Source organism: Oryzias latipes, chromosome 6, assembly GCF_002234675.1.
Source record: "Oryzias latipes chromosome 6, ASM223467v1".
Taxonomy (NCBI): Eukaryota; Metazoa; Chordata; class Actinopteri; order Beloniformes; family Adrianichthyidae; genus Oryzias; species Oryzias latipes.
Window position 1 is genome coordinate 15,771,317 of NC_019864.2, and position 22,151 is coordinate 15,793,467.

General features: G+C 42.1%; 4 protein-coding genes across 5 annotated transcripts; 2 read left to right on the top strand and 2 right to left on the bottom strand.

The window, feature by feature from the left end:
* Positions 1-252: 252 nt before the first annotated feature.
* LOC101167362 (eosinophil peroxidase-like) lies at positions 253-5,856 on the top strand. The gene is made up of 16 exons (XM_023955739.1): positions 253-539; positions 610-700; positions 778-953; positions 1,074-1,206; positions 1,297-1,426; positions 1,500-1,706; positions 2,106-2,472; positions 2,751-2,911; positions 2,992-3,250; positions 3,327-3,497; positions 3,642-3,879; positions 3,956-4,167; positions 4,236-4,400; positions 4,630-4,713; positions 4,790-4,886; positions 5,195-5,856. The coding sequence occupies exons 3-16, from the start codon at positions 914-916 to the stop codon at positions 5,250-5,252; spliced, it is 2,322 nt and encodes a 773-aa protein (XP_023811507.1). The 5' UTR covers positions 253-539; positions 610-700; positions 778-913; the 3' UTR covers positions 5,253-5,856.
* Positions 5,857-6,043: 187 nt separating this feature from the next.
* On the bottom strand, positions 6,044-13,726 carry rab3il1 (RAB3A interacting protein like 1). Of its 2 annotated transcripts, XM_011476043.2 has the most exons (12): positions 13,610-13,726; positions 13,113-13,520; positions 10,520-10,703; positions 10,308-10,403; positions 9,967-10,044; positions 9,587-9,823; positions 7,730-7,858; positions 7,541-7,653; positions 7,303-7,317; positions 6,895-6,994; positions 6,733-6,799; positions 6,044-6,657 (listed from the first exon to the last, which is right to left on the bottom strand). In XM_011476043.2, exons 2-12 carry the CDS (start codon positions 13,319-13,321, stop codon positions 6,572-6,574), a joined length of 1,314 nt encoding a protein of 437 aa, XP_011474345.1. In that variant the 5' UTR covers positions 13,322-13,520; positions 13,610-13,726; the 3' UTR covers positions 6,044-6,571. The 2 variants fall into 2 exon arrangements, with proteins under 2 accessions (XP_011474345.1, XP_011474346.1); XM_011476044.2 differs by lacking the exon at positions 7,303-7,317.
* A 77-nt stretch (positions 13,727-13,803) lies between these two features.
* LOC101167866 (bestrophin-2) lies at positions 13,804-19,035 on the top strand. Its single transcript, XM_004069976.4, has 10 exons — positions 13,804-14,234; positions 14,467-14,756; positions 15,267-15,361; positions 15,455-15,688; positions 15,963-16,117; positions 16,231-16,308; positions 16,428-16,580; positions 16,674-16,754; positions 16,840-16,991; positions 17,068-19,035. Exons 2-10 carry the CDS (start codon positions 14,605-14,607, stop codon positions 18,146-18,148), a joined length of 2,181 nt encoding a protein of 726 aa, XP_004070024.1. The 5' UTR covers positions 13,804-14,234; positions 14,467-14,604; the 3' UTR covers positions 18,149-19,035.
* A 1,343-nt stretch (positions 19,036-20,378) lies between these two features.
* On the bottom strand, positions 20,379-21,906 carry LOC101155346 (ferritin, heavy subunit). The gene is made up of 5 exons (XM_023955747.1): positions 21,752-21,906; positions 21,396-21,514; positions 21,158-21,304; positions 20,913-21,038; positions 20,379-20,818 (listed from the first exon to the last, which is right to left on the bottom strand). Exons 2-5 carry the CDS (start codon positions 21,495-21,497, stop codon positions 20,660-20,662), a joined length of 534 nt encoding a protein of 177 aa, XP_023811515.1. The 5' UTR covers positions 21,498-21,514; positions 21,752-21,906; the 3' UTR covers positions 20,379-20,659.
* Positions 21,907-22,151: the final 245 nt, after the last annotated feature.

Sequence of the window (22,151 nt, forward strand, 5' to 3'; positions counted from 1 at the left end):
AAATGTCATGTTTATTTCCGTTAGAACATTTCTGCTACTTTTTAGAATAATTGGGTCAATCGGTCCTTTATGTCAGAACTGTTGAACTTCGTCGAGTTTCTGTCCTGACAGGCTGTCATCGAGGGAGAAAAGGCAGAAGTAAATTTGATTTGAAAGGTTATTAGGTCGACTTCTGTGTTTGATGTTGCCTTCCTGTCACCAGAGGCCCAGATAAGAGGATTCTGCACATACCTAATGACTTCGCTGCCAATTTATACACAGCAAGCCCAACACCTGAAGGCACACGCTCACTTCCACCGGCTGGCTCTCTGGTTGAGTTCGAAGGAGCACAGCAGTAAGAAGCCGCAGGATCAGCAGGATGGAGATGGCTCTTGTGGTGAGTTTCTGCTTTTTCTTCTTGAAATTAATCTGATGAATTGTATCAGATATTTTGCGGTACGTCCCTTTCCAGATTTCTGCCTCTCTGGTTGGACTGACTCTTGTTCTGCTCTCGTTTCCCGAGCATGGCTCTCTGAACAGAGTGCTGGATGGCACTTCAGGTAGGATTTTTATGCTGCATCTTTTGATGATCAGGGTGAGAATGTCCTACAACCTGCTCTGTATTGTCAGGAACTGTGTATTTGGGGTCAGCGTTAGTCAACGAGGCTCTGCATCGAGCGACTGAGCTGACGGATGCTGCCTATGCCCACACAAAGGAAAGGTAGACAGATTTCATTCTGCACTTATATGATCGTATCTCTCAGAAACTGACTGACGGAATAACATACATGTTTTTAGGGTGAAAAAGTCTTGGTCTGAAAGCTCTCTCAGATCCATTGACCTGCTGGCTCAGTTTAAGCAGATTGAAACTAGTACCAGAACTCAGATCCAGGCTGCTGAGCTCCTGGACAACACGGTGGAGCTGATCAGGGAGATGGTGTACACCAACACCATGAAACAGCCTAATCCATACGGTACTAAAAGGCAATTTTTAGGAGATGCTTGTGTCTGTCTCAAAAATTCATCAACATTTTGCTAAAATTTTATGTAATGCCTCTTGAGTTTGTCAGGATGTTTCCTCCTTGATCTCTCAGAGCTGCTCGGTGAACAAGACATGGAGAATCTGCTGCAGGTGAGCGGCTGCGCCACTGACGTGCACACACCCACCTGTCAGACTGACTGTCTGTCTGAGCGCTACAGGTCCATCACAGGGGAGTGCAACAACAGGTCAGCGGTGAGGTGGTAGGAAAACAGCTGTGCTGCTGTTAATGGGCTTTCATCCATTTTCCCAAATGTTTCTGTTGTTTCTTTGTTCAGGCAGCATCCAAAATGGGGAGCTGCCAACATCCCATATTCCCGCTGGTTGCCTCCGGAGTATGAGGATGTGTGGGGGATGCCTCGTGGATGGGACCCCAAACACAAATACAACAACTTCAGCCTGCCCCCGGTGAGAGACTCCACCCGTCCCCTCCCTTCCTGACAGATGCTGACACCCAGCTCTTTTTTTGGTTCTTGTCCAGGTGCGGCTCGTGTCACAGGAAGTGCTGTTCACCCACAACAGCAACATATCGGAGGATTCCATGCTGTCCCACATGCTGGTGGACTGGGGTCAGTGGATCGACCATGACCTGGTGCTGACCCCGCAGAGTCCCAGCACAGTCACCTTTAAGACTGGAGCGGACTGCACGCACACTTGCAGCAGAAACACGCCCTGCTTTCCCATCCAGGTGCGCTTCACACCCCTGTGCCATGGTACACTAGTGTGCTGTGGAAGATTGTGTGGGAAATTATTTAATTTCCCTTCATTTAGTATGTCAGCGCTGCGTTCATCCCACTGAGTAGGTAGAAATAGGAAAAATAAGAAATTTTTCTTATTTAAAACACTTTGATAAGAATGATTGTGTATTGTTAATACAGACTACAGAGTTTCTTTTTTTAATTGCATTTACGGTTGGTGTTGTGCCCTGAGATTTTTATTAAAGAAAAAGTGTACCTTGGTGCAAAAACGGTTGGAAAAACAGAGTTAAGGCAACATTTCACAACCAACTCTCACTAGATCTGCTAGATTCCTTTTGGTTCAAATGTGAAATCAGAGGGCTGCATTTTTTTGTCTTTGTTTCCCTCAGATTCCTCTGTCTGATCCTCGTAATGGTGTCCAGAGCTGCATGCCCTTTTTCCGCTCTGCTCCGAGCTGCAGCCCTGGAGATCTGCCTCATCGCCACCGGGAGCAGCTCAACGCCATCACCTCATATATAGATGCCAACATGGTGTACGGCAGCTCTGCCGAACAGGCCTTAGCTCTGAGGAACCAGTCCTCTCCTCTCGGAGCAATGGCCGTCAACCTGCAGCACTCAGACCAGGATCTGCCTTTAATGCCATTCCTGCCTCGCCTGCAGGCGCATCTGGATCCCTGTGGCCCTCGTAACAGCACCAAAACAAGGGCCTTAGACAGATCCCAGTTGCAAGAGAACATAACGTCATGCTTTCAAGCTGGTAAGTGACTGAATATCAGCCGTTTGGCTGCTTTAACCCTTGTGCTATCCTATGGGGTCAAGATGACCATTGACGTGTTCTCCCTACCATGACAAAGGTGGATAAAGGTGGAGAAGATTTCATGTAATCCATGGAAACCAGTGAAGATCACAAATCATTGAAGAAAAAAGTTCAGCGCACTGTCTTGTGGGGTCTAGATGACCTCACTCCCATTGTCAAAGCGCCTAGGATAGCACAAGGGTTAAAGTAGCTTCTGGTCATGATTGGTATTTTTACAGGTGACTCCAGAGTGAATGAACATTTAGGCCTCATTGCTCTGCATACGGTCTTTCTGAGAGAGCACAATAGACTGGTTAGAGAGCTACACCGTCTTAACCCTCACTGGAGCCCAGACACACTCTATCAGGAGGCTCGCAAGATCATTGGGGCCATGCAGCAGGTATGTACAGCATCATCAGCACATCACTCCGTGGACTTTTTCCATCAGGTTTCCTTTTTTTTTTTTTTAAAACACTTTAGATCCTCACATGGGAGCATTACCTGCCACGGGTCCTTGGTGAGAGTGTCATGTCTCGCCTGATGCCTCCCTACCACGGATACCATCCTGGCGTGGATCCCAGCATTGCCAACACTTTCGCAACTGCTGCATTTCGCTTTGCCCACGTCACCGTGCAGCCGGTGGTGACTAGGCTGGGGCCAGGATACACCTACAATTCTGAATACCCCCCACTGCCCCTGCATCAGTCGCTGTTTGCTTCTTGGAGGGTCACACAGGAAGGTATTTTGTGCCTTCTTCTAAAATAAAATAAAAAAATCTTTATGGGTCGAGATGTCCTTTTCTTCTGGTGCTTTAGGTGGCATCGACCCTGTGCTGCGGGGTCTCCTACTGTCACCAGCCAAGCTCCAAACTCCAGGTCAGATGATGGTGGAGGAGCTGACTGAGCGGCTGTTCCAGGCTCAGGGAGGGATGCCTCTGGACCTTGGCGCCCTGAACCTTCAGAGGGGCCGGGATCACGGCATACCTGGTAACCCACTTTCTACAAGTTCTAATTGAATAAAATCAGCATTTCTACAAAATATCTTAACCATTTTTCTTCCACTACATCCCCATACTTAAAGACTGTAGAAAAATCAATCTTCGTATCTTTTATTCTCCTGCTCTTGATCAGGATACAGCTCATGGAGAAGGTTTTGTGAACTCTCTGCTCCCAACACTACATCAGAACTTGCAGAAATCTTGGGTAACTTCACCTTGGCCCATAAATTCCAGCTCTTATATGGGACCCCACACAACATCGACGTGTGGGTGGGCGCCATATCTGAGCCTGCCTTGCCCGGAGGTCGAGTCGGACCACTCCTTTCCTGCCTCCTGGCTAGACAGTTCAGAGCCCTCAGGGACGGGGACAGGTACAACTAAAACTAAACAGAGTCCATAATAGCACTGATGGAAAAAGTTTAATGTAAATGTGTTTGTTTGAAAAAGGTTTTGGTGGGAAAGGAAAGGAGTCTTCAGCAGAAGTCAAAAAGAACAACTAAGGACAGTCTCTCTGTCCCGGATCATTTGTGACAACAGCCACATCACCCGGGTCCCTGTGGACCCATTCTCCCGCACTGAGAGACCAGAGGATATGCTGGCCTGTTCCCACCCACTCATTCCCCACCTGGACCTCAGCCCCTGGAAGGAACCAGACACAGGTGAGGAGCCAAGAGGAGATGCCGAGATGAAAATCGGGGTCATTTCTTTTTATCTCTCTCTTTATCAGATCCCCGCTGCGGTCCAATACCCAGAATTCAGTCGGGCTACTCCATTCTCTGCAACTCTGTGATTTTCTATCAGTGTCACTCTGGGTTTAAGCTGGTGGGATCTTCATCAATCAGCTGTGATCCAAAAAGCCAGCAGTGGAGTTCCAGCCCACCAGCATGTCATGGTGAGAACTGTAAACTGAAGTTATGTTGCATGAATTCAATGTGAATGTTTTTAAAAAAATGACCATAGTTTGGTCAGCTTCATGAGGTGCTCTTATTTTTAATCAAAAAAATCAGTAGCAGAAAGTAATTTGCATATTTTTGCCTTAAAAATAAGGGTCTTTTTGTTTGTTTTATCCACCATAAACTCCTGCTGCAAAAAGTGTTCACTTATTTTATTTTATTTTTTAGATATCAATGAATGTGAGGAACCGATTTCTCCATGTCCACAAAACCTGGAGTGCTTCAACACAGCTAGTTCCTTTATCTGCTCGGGTCAGTTCAGCTCATTTTACAAAATGTTCAATGCGCATGACTATCCTAATCCTGAACATTTCATTCTGCGATCTAGAGTCCTCTGGACCGTCTGCTGCCTCCATCGCCTTTGCAGTGATTCTGGTGATTGGGGGCGTGGCCATGGTGGCAATGATTCTGATCTGTTACCGAAGGTGAAGCACTGAATCTAATCCAGAAAAAAATCTGTCCAGTCAAAAATGTTTAAATACACACACACACACAGAAAAAACTATTCCCAGAGCCCGACCCTTTCACATTTAGCATCATTGAACAGCCCCAAATGTCCTCTGTAGTTATCAAAAGTAGTTAATTTAGTAGTATGCAGTGGTTACGAGATATTCATGTGTAGAAATTGCATTGCTGGTAGTCAGGAGGTTAATATGACAAAGCTTTTTATAGTATCGTTTTGAGAATTGCCCCTCCATGACTGCATCTAAATATTAACTCAATTTCTTTGCAGATATTTTCCAAAAACAGAGGAGCTGTACAACACTGAATGTTGCCCGGCTAACAGTTAACCAGCCCAAACTGTGTCTATCTGGAAAAGTTGTACATTTGTCTGAAAGAGCAGCATTTATGACCCGATTCATTTATAACAATTGTCATTAAAGAAAACAAAACACCACTTCTGCTAGTGTAGTTGCTTATCCTGTGCCATGTTTAGTGAGGTCGCATCCTGCCTGACGGTCTTCATTTATAAAATAAACACTGCAGGTCAAACGTTGAATCACCTACAGTCTGCCGGAACCTGAGAGTGGAAGCCGATTCCATCCGGAACCTAAAAGTCTTAGTGTTTGTTTCAAAATAGAGATTTTGAGACTTTAAATCTCCTCTGAGGGATTTTGGTGTTACCTTGTTGTTTCATGAGCCTCCTACCTGCTTACAAACCTGTTGGGCAACTGTGTGTGTGTGAGTCAGGGCAACCAGGCAATGACCTTTCTAATACCACGTCAGGGAATCTAACACTTCCGATTGTGATCTAAAAATAACACCAACTACATAAGTCAGTCAGGCTTTGATGCCTTGCTTTTAATGGAACACAGTTACTAATATCCTTACAAGTTATTTTTATTGCTCTAATACAAACTTTTTCATTTTTTACCATCAAAACACTTTAAAAAATGTTTCCAGCCAAGCCGAATGTATAGCAGGTTACTTTTCATAGTGTCATATGGCTGTGTTTACCTTTTGTTCAATTTACTTGATGGCTTTTGGTGTACTGTTCACTACATGTTATAAAAGCTTGTTTTTCTACTATGTCAATCTGTGAGATATTGGGATTTCATGGTGATATCTATTTGGGATAAACTTTTTTTTTGGCAAAAAGGCAAAATACAGGTATTTTGTTTTATGTTTTTGTATAAGAAGGCACAGTGAAGGCCATGCTGAGAAAGAAACTCTTAGCGGCCATGTTTTGTATTCAGAATAATTTCAGTAAGAAAAAGTTTTCCTGAGGTGGCTGAACAAGGAAAAACCCAGAAGAACTATATGGATAGTCTTTCAGAGCCTGAAGTGTGATAAATAGTTCATCTTTAGTCTTAACAATGAAATGTTTCGAATATTTTATAACACCACAGAAGTGAATCACTGGAGAACAACAGTAGCACATTATTCAGAATCAGTGAGTGTTCTAGAATTTCCTTAATCTTAAGTTTCCTGTGCTTCTTTTTTTTTATTTAACAAATTCTTTTTCCCTTGTTGGGTGACCTTTCCTTCAGCATAAATATTACAAAAAGCTAATCAAACATCTGCATGTTGGCACAACTTTTCCTGATTATAAGTGATTTATTGGGGCTCGTGTGATCACACTGCTATCTGCCGAGTGTTTGGTGGACCTCTAGCCCTGGTCAGTGAGGTAGAAGCCTAGCTTGGCCACAGCCATCTCTCTGCGAAGACGCATCACCTCCCAGAACATTTGCTCCGCTGGAAAAAAAGGCAATCAAAGCTGTCAGCTGGACGATCAAACAAAGAGTTAGGAAAGCAGTAAGTCCAACTTACCATCATGTCTTACCAGGCCCTGCTGGATGTACCGGATATAGGTAAAAAAGTTGCAAACAGTTGTGATCTGTAAAAATGTGAACAGAACTCGCATTTGGTTTTACTTCACAACAACACCAGTCACTTTTAGGATAAAATTCACAGAGAAATCTTAATGCTCACTCGCGCACGGCTCGACGGAGAGATGTAATAGTACGTGCCCTTGTCACCCAGTTTGATGCGATGTTGGCAGGCCCGTGACAGGCCACTTAATGCACATTTTCTATAAACAGAGGTCAACAGTCAAGAATGGAGGTGCAAACAAGTTTGCACTTTTTCTTTAGATGTTTAGTAATAAAACTATTGGAAAACTGGCAGTTAAGGAAACTAGAATAGAAAAAGGTTCAAAACCCAGGTTAGTCACAAAAAGACCAAAGATATGCACGTTAATGCAAAAGCAGACGCATAAAATCATTAGTTTGCATTCTTTTAAAGTCTGAAACACATTCTGTACGGTAGGATCCAGCTCAGATCACAGTCATGTGGATTAGTGAAAGTTTGATCGAATGATAGATTCCTGACTGGACTTACGTTTCTACTGCAGCCCTATAACCACAGAAAAAGAGAGGGGTTTTTTTAGATCAAAAAGAAGATTAGGCGTATGGCCAATGATTCACACACTACTATTGTGACAGTGAAAGGACCACACTGATAAATGACCAGTGGATGAGCAAAGGCCACCAAAAGAGTGAACACCCAAGGTTGATTTGGCTATTTAGAAGTGAATAGGGGGACTAAAAAAGGGTCATTAAAGGTATGGGTAACTCACCTTGGGCCTCCGCACTCTATAAAAGAGGCTTTGATCATCGGCAGAGCTGGTATGGCCACAGGCTCAATGGTAAGAGAATTGCTCTCCACTGCACCCTGAACCAGCTGGGACAGCTGTAGGAAAACACCAGCACGGGTATCAGTACTACTTCACACATCAATTTAAGACTGTGCAAAGAAGCATTCTGACCTCTGATCTTGTGAAGGATAGGCAAGGTCCAATGTCTTCTCTGTAAACGCGGCTCAAAAAGGCAGAGGATCGGTCCAGACTGGGACATTCCCTCCACAACAAAAACTCTGTATACAGAATTGAGTCCATCTGCAAACAGGAAATAGAAACTCGGTGGCACAACTCCTTTAACTTCAAAAACATAAGAGTGAAAGTAACAGGAAAAATAGAAAACAGACAATTACAATTATCTGTAAACCAAGGTTGAATGATGTAAAGAATCTATGGCTACGTTCACAATGCAGGCTGAAACAACCCAGTTCCGATTTTTTTGCCCCTTTGCGACCTGTATCTGATCTTTTCATGACAGTCTGCACGACACAGATCCGATCTTTTCAAATGTGACCCAGGCTACTTGGGTATGTGGTCCTGAATCCGATACGTATCCGATCTTTTAAAATGCGACCCCTGTCTGAACGGCCAGGACACATGTATCCGACTTGTACGTCATTGATACGCTACAAACGTCATAATTCTGCGTTGAAGTAGGCACGAACTAGAACATAAACATCAACCATGGCGGACGATGCTGCTGAGACCAGTCAGTGGAACGGACGCTAGGTCACCGATTGGATTAATATTTGGGGTGACAGCTCTGTTCAGGCCAAATTCAAGGGCTCTCATCGCAACCGGGCGGTTTTTGAAAAATTTTCCAGCTATATGGCCGAGCGTGGTGTTGAACCTGCCCCGCATGACTATTTTCCCCCTTTCCGACCGTGGTCAGAAACGCGGGGGAGACCTTCTCCAGGGCCGAAGGCGGATCCTCCTTCGGGGTTCACTTCCCCATTCGGACCCTCCGATTCTCCAGAGCAGGTTAATAAAGAGTCAAAAGCAGTTCTGCTGGGGGGAGCCTTCTTTTATTATCGTTCTCCTTCCTCCGTGACACACAACATGATTGCACGCCCCCACTGCCCCTCAGAGAGGAGAGTGTGCGCGCAGCGCAGCAGAGAATACTGCACTGCATGCACACTTTCCTCTCTCTTACACACACGCACGCAGCCCCAGCACATCCACATCCCCATTCAACAACAGTGGGTCCAGACAATCCTGGCTCCAATAAAATGAGAAGATTGTAATTGTGCTGGCTCCTTTGTGAAAATAAATGTAATAATGCAAAAAGAGATCCGCTGTTGACAACACTGTTGTTGACATCCATTGTTAATGTTAGCTACTTCCGCAAACAACGAGTGATGTCGTTCACCGCTGAGTACTCTTCTGCGCATGCGGGTCACTTCTGGGTCATTTCACGTTCACACAGGAGATCACAAATGTTCGCATTTAATTGGAAATGTGAAAGGCCTTGCAAAAAAAATTGAACTTTTTCAAAAAATCGAAATCGAGCATCAAGCCCTGCAGTGTGAATGTACCTATGGCAATCCTGATGACTCAAAAGTCTAGAATAATATGGGTTTTGAGCACCAGTTTTTCCACTATTTTGACACAAAGCTTTACCACCCAAATAAACCACAAATCACTAAAAAATACAAAGAAAGTTGCATGTTTATTTAATGAACATATCAAATACACGTGTCGATTTTTTTTGCATTCAATATTTGTTTCAAGAATAAAGCGTTGGCACCTGCTTGTCCCAAAGAGTTCATCCTGACAGACTGACCTGATAGCAAGCAGAAAATGAGAGCATGAAGAGCAGGAACAAAAGACTGAGAAGACAGGACACACCAAAGACGGACAAGAAGACAGATAAGGAAACATAGGTCAAACTGACTCAAGAAGAGGCTTAAGGTATAGAAAAAGAAGGAGTTCAGAGTTACAAAAACACTAAAAGAGAGAGACAAATCCCAAATATTTTTTGGTTACCTCTCTATCCTCTTTAGCCACAGATGGAATAGAATGGGATGAAGATTCCAGCTTCCCAGCTGAGGTCGGAAAAACTCCACTTACGCTCTTGTTGCGGACATGGCCTCCGACATGTTTGTATGACCCTCTTGTACCTGAAGTCTGCAGCTGTGGATGCAGCTGCCAATTAGGTGAGGAAGGCGTCGATGTCAGCACCAGAGTCTTGAGTGCAGTCACCTCTGCCTGCAGAACATCAATCTGATGGGACAAAGCCAAAGAACAGTTGTGAAAATGGACTTGGTAGCAAAAAAAAAATACTCTAAAACATTTTTAAAGGGTTTGATGTAGGCCATTACTGTTCAAAGTATCATGATTATGAGCACAAAAGAACATGTGCACACCTTTCCTTGAGCCTCTTTCAGCTGTTTTTCTGCTCCTGCCTGTTTCACATTGGCTTCACGCACCATCTTATGAGCCTCCTGTTGAAAGACAACCAGACATTTTTCTCTGATAAAAGACAATCACTACACTAAATCAATAGAGTAGACGTTGATCAGCTTTAGAAAGGACCAAGCATAAAAACACTTGAAATCTAATACAAATAAAATAATATAAAAATGTCAAATACAATGTGTTGAATTCACCTTTTCATGCATGAATAAATATTTTTGTTCCAAATAGTTTGGCACACAGTGTCCCTAACACTTCTACAGCAACACAGGAAACTGTAGTTTTTGCTAACCTCAAACAGACTGGCAGTCAGTTCCTCAAGTTCTTGCTCCAGCTGGTTCCTGACTTGTGACAGACGCTCACACTCCTTATCTTTAAGTTTCAGTTCCTGAGATGGACAGAAAAAAAACAACGAATCAACTGGGAAAGAAAGACTGCACCGTCAACTTTTTTGTTCAATTCTCTCTTTGTTTATGCCTGTGCGTATAAAGTAGGTTACCACACCCTCTTAGCAGCATCCAACTGTTCTCTAAGAATCTCAGAGCCCTTCTCTCTTATCTCCTTTTCTCTTAGTTCCAGTGAAGAGCTGCGCAGCCTGGTGAGCTCGCCATGAGATCTGCCCGAGGGGGGCCCACCTTGGACCCCTCCCTCCAGTCTCAGGTCCGGCTCTGGATCCAGGTCTACCAATCTGCAGAAGACCACAAACAAAAGAAGCCCAAAACAGCACACGTCAAAAGTGACCAATAAATCACATTCATCTCCACCCAAAGATGTTAAAGATTATAATAAAAGCAAAAAGTGTAAAAAGAAAAAACAGAACAACTGTTGATGATTAAAAGCCCAAGTTGAATGCATTAGCAGAATAAAAGAAAGCACAGGTGCAGCCCAGATGGTTAGCTTTAAAATAAATAATAGGAAAGGTTCTACTTAACCCATCATATTTTCAAGATTTCATTTCAAAAAGACATGGGATGTGAACAGTCGCTCTTTTACAACCCATTTGGTTGTGCTGTCTTATGACTAGTGGCTTGTGACAGCAAGCAGTTGTTGCTAACATCAACAGAAAACCTTCAATCAAAGAGCTATAAATGCTAGGACAAAAACTTACAAAGATCCAGATATAAATATTATCAGTATTTATGTTTAGTAACTTTCAGTTTCCAGCTTGGGTTAGATGTACATCTTCTATCTTAAATGAACCTGACACAATGTTTACTGACTTGAATGTTCTGCATGTGTTTTCATTTAGTTGCAGCCATAACTTTAGTGAGTTGTATGGCAAGCTGTAAAGTCCATATAAATGACCTGAGACTTTGATTCAGGAAAAATCTAGTAAATGCATTAAGGGTCAGAACAACCTTAATCATGACTGAAATCATTGATCTGTGTGTTGAGGTGAGTGTTGAAATGACCTTGATTTGGTCAGTGATCGTGATTATTTGTTAGATAGATAATGACCAGGAAATGAACCCATCAGGACATCTGCATTTTTGTGACTAAATTGATATACTTTATATGCATCATCGACATAAATCAAGCTCCAGAACCTGACTAAAATAGACTCGACTTGTCACTTTAAAAGCCATTTATGATATTAATAAGTTATTTTTACAATATTCTTATTGACCAACTGTAACTGCAATTTTGACAAGTAGCAGTCTAAACTGTGACCCAGTAAACTACTTAATAAATTACAGTAGTAAACTATCTTTCAAACCAGTTTTGGGTTTAGTAGTTAGTAAGTCAAACAGATTAACATAACATAAAAGGGGAAAATGTAGGTATTAATGTATAAGATATACAAAAATGCCTACCAGTTCCGTAGTATTATAGACGTTAGTAGTTGTGACAGTTTAAAATGCTTTTTTGGTGAACTGGAGCCCGTGTGTCCCCGGTTTACTAGTGGGTCTAAAATGTATGCAACTAATTAGAATGTGCAATAAAAAAAATACTTAAGCAGAACTCCGTTTTGACTCTGATTAGTTAACTAGTTAGACTTTTTAGCATTAGGCTGCAAGAAAAGCTAATACAGTTTGAGCTCAAGGATGTGATTTTAAGATCATAACGGCTTGCCATACAGAAGCACCCTGACCGCAGCTGAAACCCTGAGCTACTGCACAACCAATCCTGATGCTTTCATAGAAATTGGTCTCGGTGGGAATTAGTTTGATCCCTAACTAGATATATATGTAAAAGAAAATGCAGGAAAAACATTTTGTTCTTGCTCACACGTCACCAAACAAAGCTAGATAGCATTCAGTGTGACTTTCCTGAAAACAAACAAAGGTGTTCCGAATCCGCCCTTACCAGTCAGCGTCCAAGTGAGTGGATAAGGTCCCCTCTGCCCGCGCCGGTGCCAGCTTCTGCCGGTTACTTTTTGTCGGTTTTCAATCACAAAACTCCGTGGAAGCTGAGCTAACGTGAGCGAGTTTCAGTGAAACTAATCTCAGCGGTTTAAAAGAACAGCAGAGGAATGCGGACGCTGACGTAGACAATAAAATCAGCAGAAACAAAAGCAGAGAGACGCTTCAGGAAAAATCACCAACAAACTCAGGGAGATGGAGGACAAATGAAACACTTTAATTAACCGTCCAGGAAAGCCGTTTTCTTATCGCCCTTTCCAAGCAAAGTAATGAAATAAAAATACTGATCAGTGTTCTGCCCTCCTCCCTGTCACAAGTCACATGACGGCGCATCCACTCCCAGTTTGTCCTGTCCCGACACGATAACAACAAGCCGTGATTTTTCTTGCTTTTTTTCTTTTTTTCTGAAACCGATTTAAGCGTTCACATTGTTCCTAAAACGTGTTACTCTGGTATAACCCAAAATTTAGATCAATCTATGTTAATCATTCCTTTGAAGTAATCACATCAGTTCACAGAGTTTAAAATAACAAGTTTTCTCTTTAGTATATTAAGGATAATCTAAATTAAATAAATGAATTAAAGTAAATAAAATAAAATAAACTTATCAAAAAGGGGGGAGAAGACATGTAGATTTTGATAGTTGACAACAAGTTCACTTAGTTATTTTTTTAAATTAAAATAGAAAAACAAATCAATTTTCTTGCCATAAAGCCTTAGAATTTAACACTTACTGTCCAACAGCACAGCGTTCATCCTGTGCGAAACTGCCAGACTTGTGTCTGACTGCTGGAAAATTAGGAGTGCCAAAAAAGACAGATGAAGAATACACTGCTATTCCAGATCGCCCACTCTTGAGGACCTCATATCCCAGGCTGGATGAAGAAGAGGGTGGTGGAGATGGGGAAATGTGGACCCTGTGAATTCCCTCAAAGGCATCCATGTGTCTCAGTCAGGCAGAACCCATCAGAGCTTTCTAGTTGTGTCCCACTTCACGTGACTGTTCAGCTCCAGGAAAGAGTTCGACGAAAGAAAAATTGTTTATTGTTTCCAGCAGAGGTCAAAAACTGACCTCTGTTGTGTTCAAACTACAACTCGAGTGAGTTTCAAATGAATGAGCTGTTCCATGTTCTGCCCTTGATCTGCAGGGAACACATGCAGGGCATGGTTGTTTTTCACTTATAGAATGATTTGATTTTTTTAAGTATAGAAGTACTTAAAAAGTACTCACCAACAACAAAACACAGTCCCACTGCACCCAAAAAAATCTCCCAAAACTGGTTAAAAATGGCCTATTTTAAGAGTTTGTGTCTCCTCAGTCGTCACAACTTACCCTGCTGTTGGTCTGGTCAGACCAGAAGGGTTAATCGTCAACGACCAGTCACAGTTCAGCTCTGCACATTTTTTCCAGTGGAGGGGGGCCACACACCGTCTCACCTGATCAAGATTTTTCCATAATTAAAATAGCCTTAGATGGGGTTTCGCTGGATTGAGGGGGTGCAAAAAATAAGTAAAATAATTGAAATTTTGAGAGGATGAATCCACTTCTGCTTCTTGGAGATTTATTTCAAAGAGGCAGCTTAAAGCTGAGACCATCCACTCAACATTTGCGCCTTTGACAAGCCTGTTTGTGGCAGTATGAAAGTTCCGCAGATTTGCTCAGATTATCGGAACCTGGCCCTCACAATGCAGCTTTGTTGCAGAAACAGATTAGCACATCAAGTGACCGGAGGTACAAGAGTCGCTTGCACTCTTTTTCTCCCCTACTTTTCTTGCTCCAACAGTTTTCCTGGACGTTGCCACCACACATCATCAGCCACAGAGAGCGCCATGGCCAGACAGTTTCCCTGTTACTAGTGAGTGGATACAGTTCACATTTTGAGGACTTTATGTGGTGTTTTTTTTTTTTTTTAAGTTTAACTCTCACGGGGCAGCCTTAAATTCGTATGTTTGGGGGAATAATTTGATTTTAAGAAGATGCTGCTTTATTCTTAAAATTAATTAATTTGGTTCTGATAATTGAGGTTAGGATTAAATAATGGAATTAATATAATAGAACAGAACCCTGCCTTTTGTGTGTGAATCCAGATGACCCGACTGGCCTTATGAGTACCAGGGCAACTGCTGAAGTGGAGCTGAGACAAAACCCAGAAGAGAAAGCTACGCTGGATTCCTTCATGCCAAGACGCAGCCAACCAGCAAGTTGGCCGAGAAGAAGCAGCAGCAATGACAGTGACTTACTCCCGGAGAGTTGCTGATGCAGGTCTGGGGACCTTCTTTCACCTGCTTCTGCGCTGGAAGGGCAGCATCTATAAACTACTTTACAGAGAGCTCATCATATTTACTCTGCTCTACTACTTCCTCAGCCTCGTTTACAGGTAAAAACTGATGGGATGCTCTTTAAGCTACAAGAGATGTTATTTGAACCAACAAGAGAGGCATCACTTAGCTTTTCCAAGCTCAAGGAAGAACATTTTTACTGAAAATGCTCCTTACACTACACTAGAGAGTAAGAACCTAATCATCTTGTTTGTTTATGAGAAAATTATTTCTAAATTTTCTGATTTTAGGTTAAATAAATTAATTATAATGATAATTTTGGCTTATTTTTTCTAAAAACTTCCAAAAGTAAAAAAAAAAAAAAGATGGTTTGAGGGCGAACAAGCAAAACCTACCTAGATTACACTTTTTAAATACTTCCTGAACTTTACAGTATAATCCTCCTGTTTACTGTTTTTTGTCGAATAAAATTGAGTTTGATACAAGTTAAAATTTTTTCTTACAAGTTCCAATTATAATATACCCCAAATACAATTTAGCAAATGGTTGTGTATTTGAACAGTTCCTCCACTTTGCTGTTGTTTTAATTCCCCATCTCCCCCCACAAGGTATATGCTAGACAATGACCAGCGGAGGCTTTTTGAGAGGCTGTCAATATATTGTGACCGGTATGCTGAACTCATCCCTGTATCATTTGTTCTTGGTGAGTCTGGCTGACAGTTGCTTGCATTATAGCTGACATATTCTTCTGATCAGTCAAGCTGTCATCTAAGCCTGTATTTTCCTCTGTACCCAGGTTTCTATGTGACCTTGGTTGTGTCACGTTGGTGGGGCCAGTTTGAGAACATACCTTGGCCAGACCGTTTGGCGGCATTAGTGGGAGGCCATGTTCGTGGAACTGATGAGGCCTCCAGGCTGACCAGAAGAGCTCTGATGCGCTACGTTAACCTCTCCGGTGTGCTCATCTATCGCTCTGTAAGCACAGCCGTCTACAAGAGGTTCCCTACCACGGAGCACCTGGTGCAGGCAGGTAAGAAATCATGATAAAAACCCGTCAACATTTATTTCTAGGATATGTTATGCCATGGCCGCCAAACCCTGATCCTCATCAGATCTCCCATTTTTTAGCCATCCTTGCACTGTTTGCGGGTTGATCATCAGAACTGGTCTCCTGTTGGATCAGTCAGTCAGGGGTTGTAGCTTTCAAGGACCAGGAATGGTTAAAATCCGCTGGTATAGTTTAAGAGTCTTGAATCATCATGACAGGTCCAAAATCAGTCCATGTGCATTTTTGCCCCTTTGAGGTTTGATGACTTCGGAAGAGCTGAGGCACTTTGAGGAACTGCCATCTCCACACAACAAGTTCTGGGTGCCCTGTATGTGGTTTGTCAACCTGGCTTTGAGAGCACGCACTGAAGGTCGCATCAACAACGACGTGGCACTCACAGCTATACTGACTGTAGGTGTTCTTGAGCGTTCAGCTGCAGGTTTTAAAAGCTTAAGCTTATTTACATTTTGAAGATATCAGATTTGACAGATTTTCTAGTCTTGCCACATTCTTTTATCTTGCAGGAGCTGAACAGTCTGCGGGCGAAGTGCATGAAGCTGTATGGTTATGACTGGATCAGCCTGCCTCTCGTCTACACTCAGGTTCCACTATTACATCGCTAAACCCAGCAAATGCTTATTATTTGTTATTAATTGTGGCAGAGACCTGACTGAGTCATCTTAATAGAACACTACTGAAAACATGTTTTTTTTTAAATAAGGTGGCAACAGTAGCAGTCTACAGCTTCTTCTTGGCTTGTCTGATTGGTCGTCAGTTTCTGGACCCAGCTCAGGGTTACCCTGGTCATGATGTGGACTTCTACTTGCCTGTTTTTACCCTACTGCAGTTCTTCTTCTATGTTGGTTGGCTAAAGGTCAGACTGACATGATGGTCATATGTCCTAAATTCTCCATGCCCAGTCTTTCTTTATTTTATTTATTTACCATTAGTATTTTGTGGCATCCAGGTGGCCGAACAGCTAATAAATCCTTTTGGTGAAGATGACGATGACTTTGAAACCAACTGGGTTGTTGATCGCAATTTGCAGGTGAGAGTCTAAAGTGATCTATCTCATGACTGATGAATAAAAGGAACCCTTTATTTGACTTGCAGTGGGTTGTGTTGTTTCACAGGTATCTTTGTTGTCAGTGGATGAGATGTATGACAGCCTGCCACTGGTTGAAAAAGACGTGTACTGGAATGACTCGGAGCCACAGCCTCCCTACACCGCTGCCAGTGCTGAACACCGCAAACCCTCCTTTATGGGCTCAGCTTTGGACATAAGGTACTTTTTATTTATGTCAACTGGAATGAAGTTTTCCCAATTTACTTGCTATTAATGTTTTTCTGTATTTTACTAGTGTTCCTAAGGAGGAGATGGAGTTTCAGTCCAACCTTGAACAGATCAAAGAAAACGAGGAGGCCAACTACTCCACCCCGCTTCTTGGAGGGCTTGGCCGTCTCCTTGGAGTCCAGTCCCCTAGCTTTCCTCGCTCTTCTCGAGTCTCTTTGCTGCGCCGCCGCCCTGGAGCTCCGTTAAGCCGCTTTCCTCTTTACCTCCACCCAGAGGCACTATCAACTCCAAGTCAGATCCGTCAGCCTTTGAACCAGGTGCAAGATCCAGAAAGCGCCTTCTCCACCATGCCCTTGTATGACAGGCCGGGATTTTACAGCTGTCCGCAAACACCCATCCACTGTGTGCCACCCCCACTGTCTCGGCCCCGACCTGCACGGAGAACTCAAAATGAATGGGATTACAGTAATGGCTCCATGTCCCCTCCAATGGTTAGCTCACAGCCACTGCCTCCTGACACCCCCAACCATCTCCCACCACCTCCATCTTCTGCATTTCCATGGTTAAGTGAAGATGGGGAGATGCAGAGCACCCCAGCCTTCTCCTTTCCTGACCCACCACCTGAACTGTGTCCAATTTCTAAACTCAGACCGGGAGGACATGGGCTGCTGTCTCGTCGGCCTCTCCTTCCCCGCCTCACTTTGGACACCCTCCCTTCAGTTAACAGTCAGTCTGGACCTCCGAGTGCTCGAGGTGCAGGAAGTGTGGAAAAGGTGTTTTCATTTACTCCCCCCTCTCACGCAGTGGCACCAAATCCAGGTAATCCGAGCAGCAGCAGCTCGGGCAGCATTAATGCAATATCCACAAACAACTTTGGCCCAACAGGAAGTCTCTGCAATGGAACAAGCCAAAGTAATTTTAGTAACCACGCAAACTTTGGCTCCAACACCAGGGTTAGCAACGGGAGCACCAATGGAGGGCTGAGTAAAAACACAATTACAATATCCACATCAGGACCATCACAGCAGGAAACAAATCCACAAAACTCACCCAATGATTCAGGAATCTCATTGGCTGAAGGGGATCTGCTCTGTGTTCTTGTGGATGGGGGCATTAAAAAGGCCACAGGGGGAAAAGAGCAGGACTGACAGATGAGGACTCGGTTCTGAAACAGGAAATGAAAAGAGGACATCACTAATATTGTCATTTTGTTAGTTTGAGAAAAATGTATGTTTTGATACATGTTATATAATCAATGAGGTGCTCAAGCTTTGAAGCTATACAGTGAAGTTTTGAACCAATCTGGAGGAAGAAATGTCCATCTAAGGGCAAATCTGTGCCTAATAATTAGTTTTTCTGCTGAAATAACCATATTATTAGAAAAAATCCAACAATTTTTTTTATTGTAATGTAAATTGAGAAACTGTGTTTTTAAAGGAAAAGTCAGCTTTTTTAATGAGTGTGTTGAAGTTTTTTCCTAGTGGTGGTCAGTGGTATTGCAACAGCAGCCACCACTGTGAGGGTTTCAGGTCCAAGTAAAGACTTATTGCATGGATATTAGTCTTGAACTGGGGGGTAAAATTGCAGGTCTCAAGGGTTAGAATCCTACATTTTTTCCAACTAACCTGCTAACTAACACACATGGTTCAAGTAAACTGGACTGGCTTTTTACCAAAGCAGCAGGATGTTGCCCCTTGAGGTCTGGAGTTTGACACCCTTTGCGTAAAATTTAAATGTTTTGAAACTATTTTCTCTCCATTATGTACACCCAAATTAAAAAAAATGTGCAGACAGAAAATAGATAATGGAGACAACAGCAGAAGAAGAAAAAAAGTAATATTTTGTTATGCAAGGCTGAACGGCTGATAAAACTTAGCAAAAGTTTTCTCAGTGATCATCAGCTTAGGCATTGATCTCCAAAGCCATAGTTATCGTCTCAATTTGGGGCAGTGTCAGATAAATGCATCTAGACATTAAAGAAAAACACAATTATAAACAACAAACCACAACAAGAATCAAGTTTCTCATGCACGAGGGAGAGGAGCAAGAGTGACAGAAAACGTCTACCACGCTTTTCTTCTCAAAGGTCTGCCTCTCCTCGTGCTGCTTTTATTAAGAACACAAGAAGGAGGTAACATTTTCAAGACAAAGAGAAAAAGTTCATTAGGGGGTGTTGTATAATGACCCATTTGGTGGATTCTAACTTCAAACAGTATCCCTTATCAGCTAAGGACAGTGTGCCGTAAAACCCCCTCTCTTGCTGGGATTGGGATGAGCAGCAGATGAACAAACACACAACTGTTTTCAGAAAAGGTCAATCTGAGTTAACATTTAAAGACACGTTTAAACAAATACATTTAAACAATGATAATAATAAAATAATTTCCTTCACAGGCAGGAATTCCAGAAAATTATGGTGACAGAGTTGTCATAGAATTGTAAAAATTCAGCTTTTGATAAGATCGTCTACTTCACTGGGTCCTGAAACAGGGACCAATAGATCTCAATGACTTTATTTAGCATCTTTCAGCTCTGTGGCAACAGCTGTGAGAATGCAGCAATGCAGTCTGAGGAACAGATGCCAAGGCTGTCATGTAAAGCTTTTCACACATTTTTTCTTGTAGAGTTTCTTTTTTTTTTAAATAATCTTCTTAGCAAGTTTACAAAAAGGAGCATCTAGCCCTTGTGCTTAGATTTAAGGGTGGGGTCTTAGAGGACCCCACCCTTAAACTCACATGTTCTCCCTACCATGACAAAGGTGGATAAAGGTGAAAAGATTTCATGTAATCCATGGACACCAGTGAGGTTCACAAATCATTGAAGAAAAAAGGTTCAGCGCTCTGTCTAGTGGGTCTAGATGACCCAACTCCCAATGTTAAAGTGCCTAGGATAGCACAAGGGTTAAAGTCCTAAACAAAGATATTCAATAACATTTTATTTAAGTTAAAAAATATATTTTAAAAGAGACTGCAAAAAACAAACAAACTGTAATATAAATTCTTGTTGGAGTTGTGTTTTTTTTAAACCCAGTTAATAGTGTTTCTTTGGTGATCTATATTTACATTTATATTTTTCAATAAACATGTAAGCCCATGTAATGAAACTTTGTCATATTTTTTGGGAATTAACCTGTACATGGAAAAATACTTAAAGAAAATGCAAGAATTTTGTGATTAAAGAAAAATATAACTAATACAACCAACACAAATAGAGGAAAACTTTTCTACTAAAATGGAAAAGTTTCTTATAAAACCAAACAAAAAGACAAAATCACAAATAATAGAGACATGGCTCTTCATTTCTGACAATATTGTTGAAAGACAAAAATATGTAATACTTCTTACTGTTACAAAATAAATAATACACTAACAGATTACATTTTTATTTCCTGATAATTCTGTTTTATTATTATTATTGCATTTCTCCATTACATTTATGTTCATCACATGAATATATTTCTTGGCAGTGCAGCTCCCAAACAGGTACTGCTCGAGACACAAAATATTCTAAATAATACATAAGCAGCTTTGATTTAAAGGTTTGTATTGCTTTTATTTAGGTAGACCTTCTATTATTTATATGAAGCATTAACACAGGAACTTCCAAACTCCCAGCAAATGAGTGCAGCCTGCATGCATTGTGGACGCCGCCGTTCGGATTTAACTGGCCTCCTTGTCCATGGTGTGTTTGTCGAAGAGATATTCAGCCATGCCGTTCTGAGGGGCTCCCATTCGCCGCAGGTTTGAGATCCAGTCTGCCAGTTGTTTGATGGACTTCACCTGCTCATCCAGAAAGTGGGTTTCAATGAAGTCACACATCTGTAGGGAGAAGACATACACAGGCAAAATGATGTATATTAAATACAGCCAGACAAAATGACTGTACTGAATGTTCTTTAGGAGTGCTTCTTACATGAGGATCGCCATGATCTGTAGCCAATTTCTGAAGGTCAAGTAAGGATTGGTTTACACTTTTCTCCAGCTGCAGGGCACACTCCAAAGCCTCTAGGCTGCTGCCCCATTCATCCCTATCGGGTTTCTAGAACAAACATGGAGCAAAAATAACTATCACTTTCCAGCAGCTAATTCGCATATCTCCACAATGTTTCTTTATTTTAGAGGCAAGGCCCAAAAAAATAGAATAAAACATTTGCTCACTTTGATGTCTTGCAGAAAAATCCGGCCTCCACGCTTGTTCTGCAGACTCATCAGCTTCTCTGCATGCTCTCGCTCCTCTTTGGACTGGGAGTTAAAGAACTTAGCAAAATTGGGTAAATGTTTATCGTCCCTTTCAAAATAGTAGGCCTAAACAGAGGGAAAAACACAATGTTAAGTGATTTTTCTGTTAGAGGCAGGTTTATTATTAAGGAGTTTAATTTTTTTTTTTTTTTTTTACCATGGAAAGATAAACATAGGAAGCATACAGTTCCAAGTTTATCTGTCTGTTGATGGCAGCTTCACAGTCCTGGTTGAAGTTTTGGCGGATTTGGGAATTCATTTTTGTGTAGATCACACCTTTAAAAAGTAATAACAAACTCTTTAACATTGGAAAAAATTATGTTCAGTACAATCATTTTGGGGCGGATGAATTTCAATATTTTTAAAGGCCAAATGTTGACCTGAAACACACGCTGATTGAATTTTGTTGACATCCTTCTGTGACTGCTGCAGTCATTACAGGTCTGTGGGTGGAGTGGGCTGACTTAGCTCATAATAACACGCTGATCTTCAGAGGTTAAGCCATGAGCTTACCTGACCCGCTGATTGCGCACTTGCAGCTTCCGCAATAAATGCTCCTCGCGTTGCTCTTCAATGTTTACGTTTAAATGCTCCACCGCGAATGTTGTTCCTGAACGTTACACGATGTGCAGCTTAGCAGGAGCATCCAGTAATGACGTCAGAGACCTCAAATAGATCGGACGCGCCGTTATCATGGCGGCATTCACCGACAGTCGGAAAGCAGTGTTTTAATTTCAATTCATGCTCAAACAAGACAATCCAGCACATTTTTGTCAAGACTACAAACGAATAATAAAAATAAAGCATGACTGCTTCCAAGTAGCATAGTACGTCGCTTAGTAGAGCAATTTTAAATAAAAAAAGGTCAAGCAACTCCGAGGTACAGTGAATGCGACATTTGAATAGTTCAGAA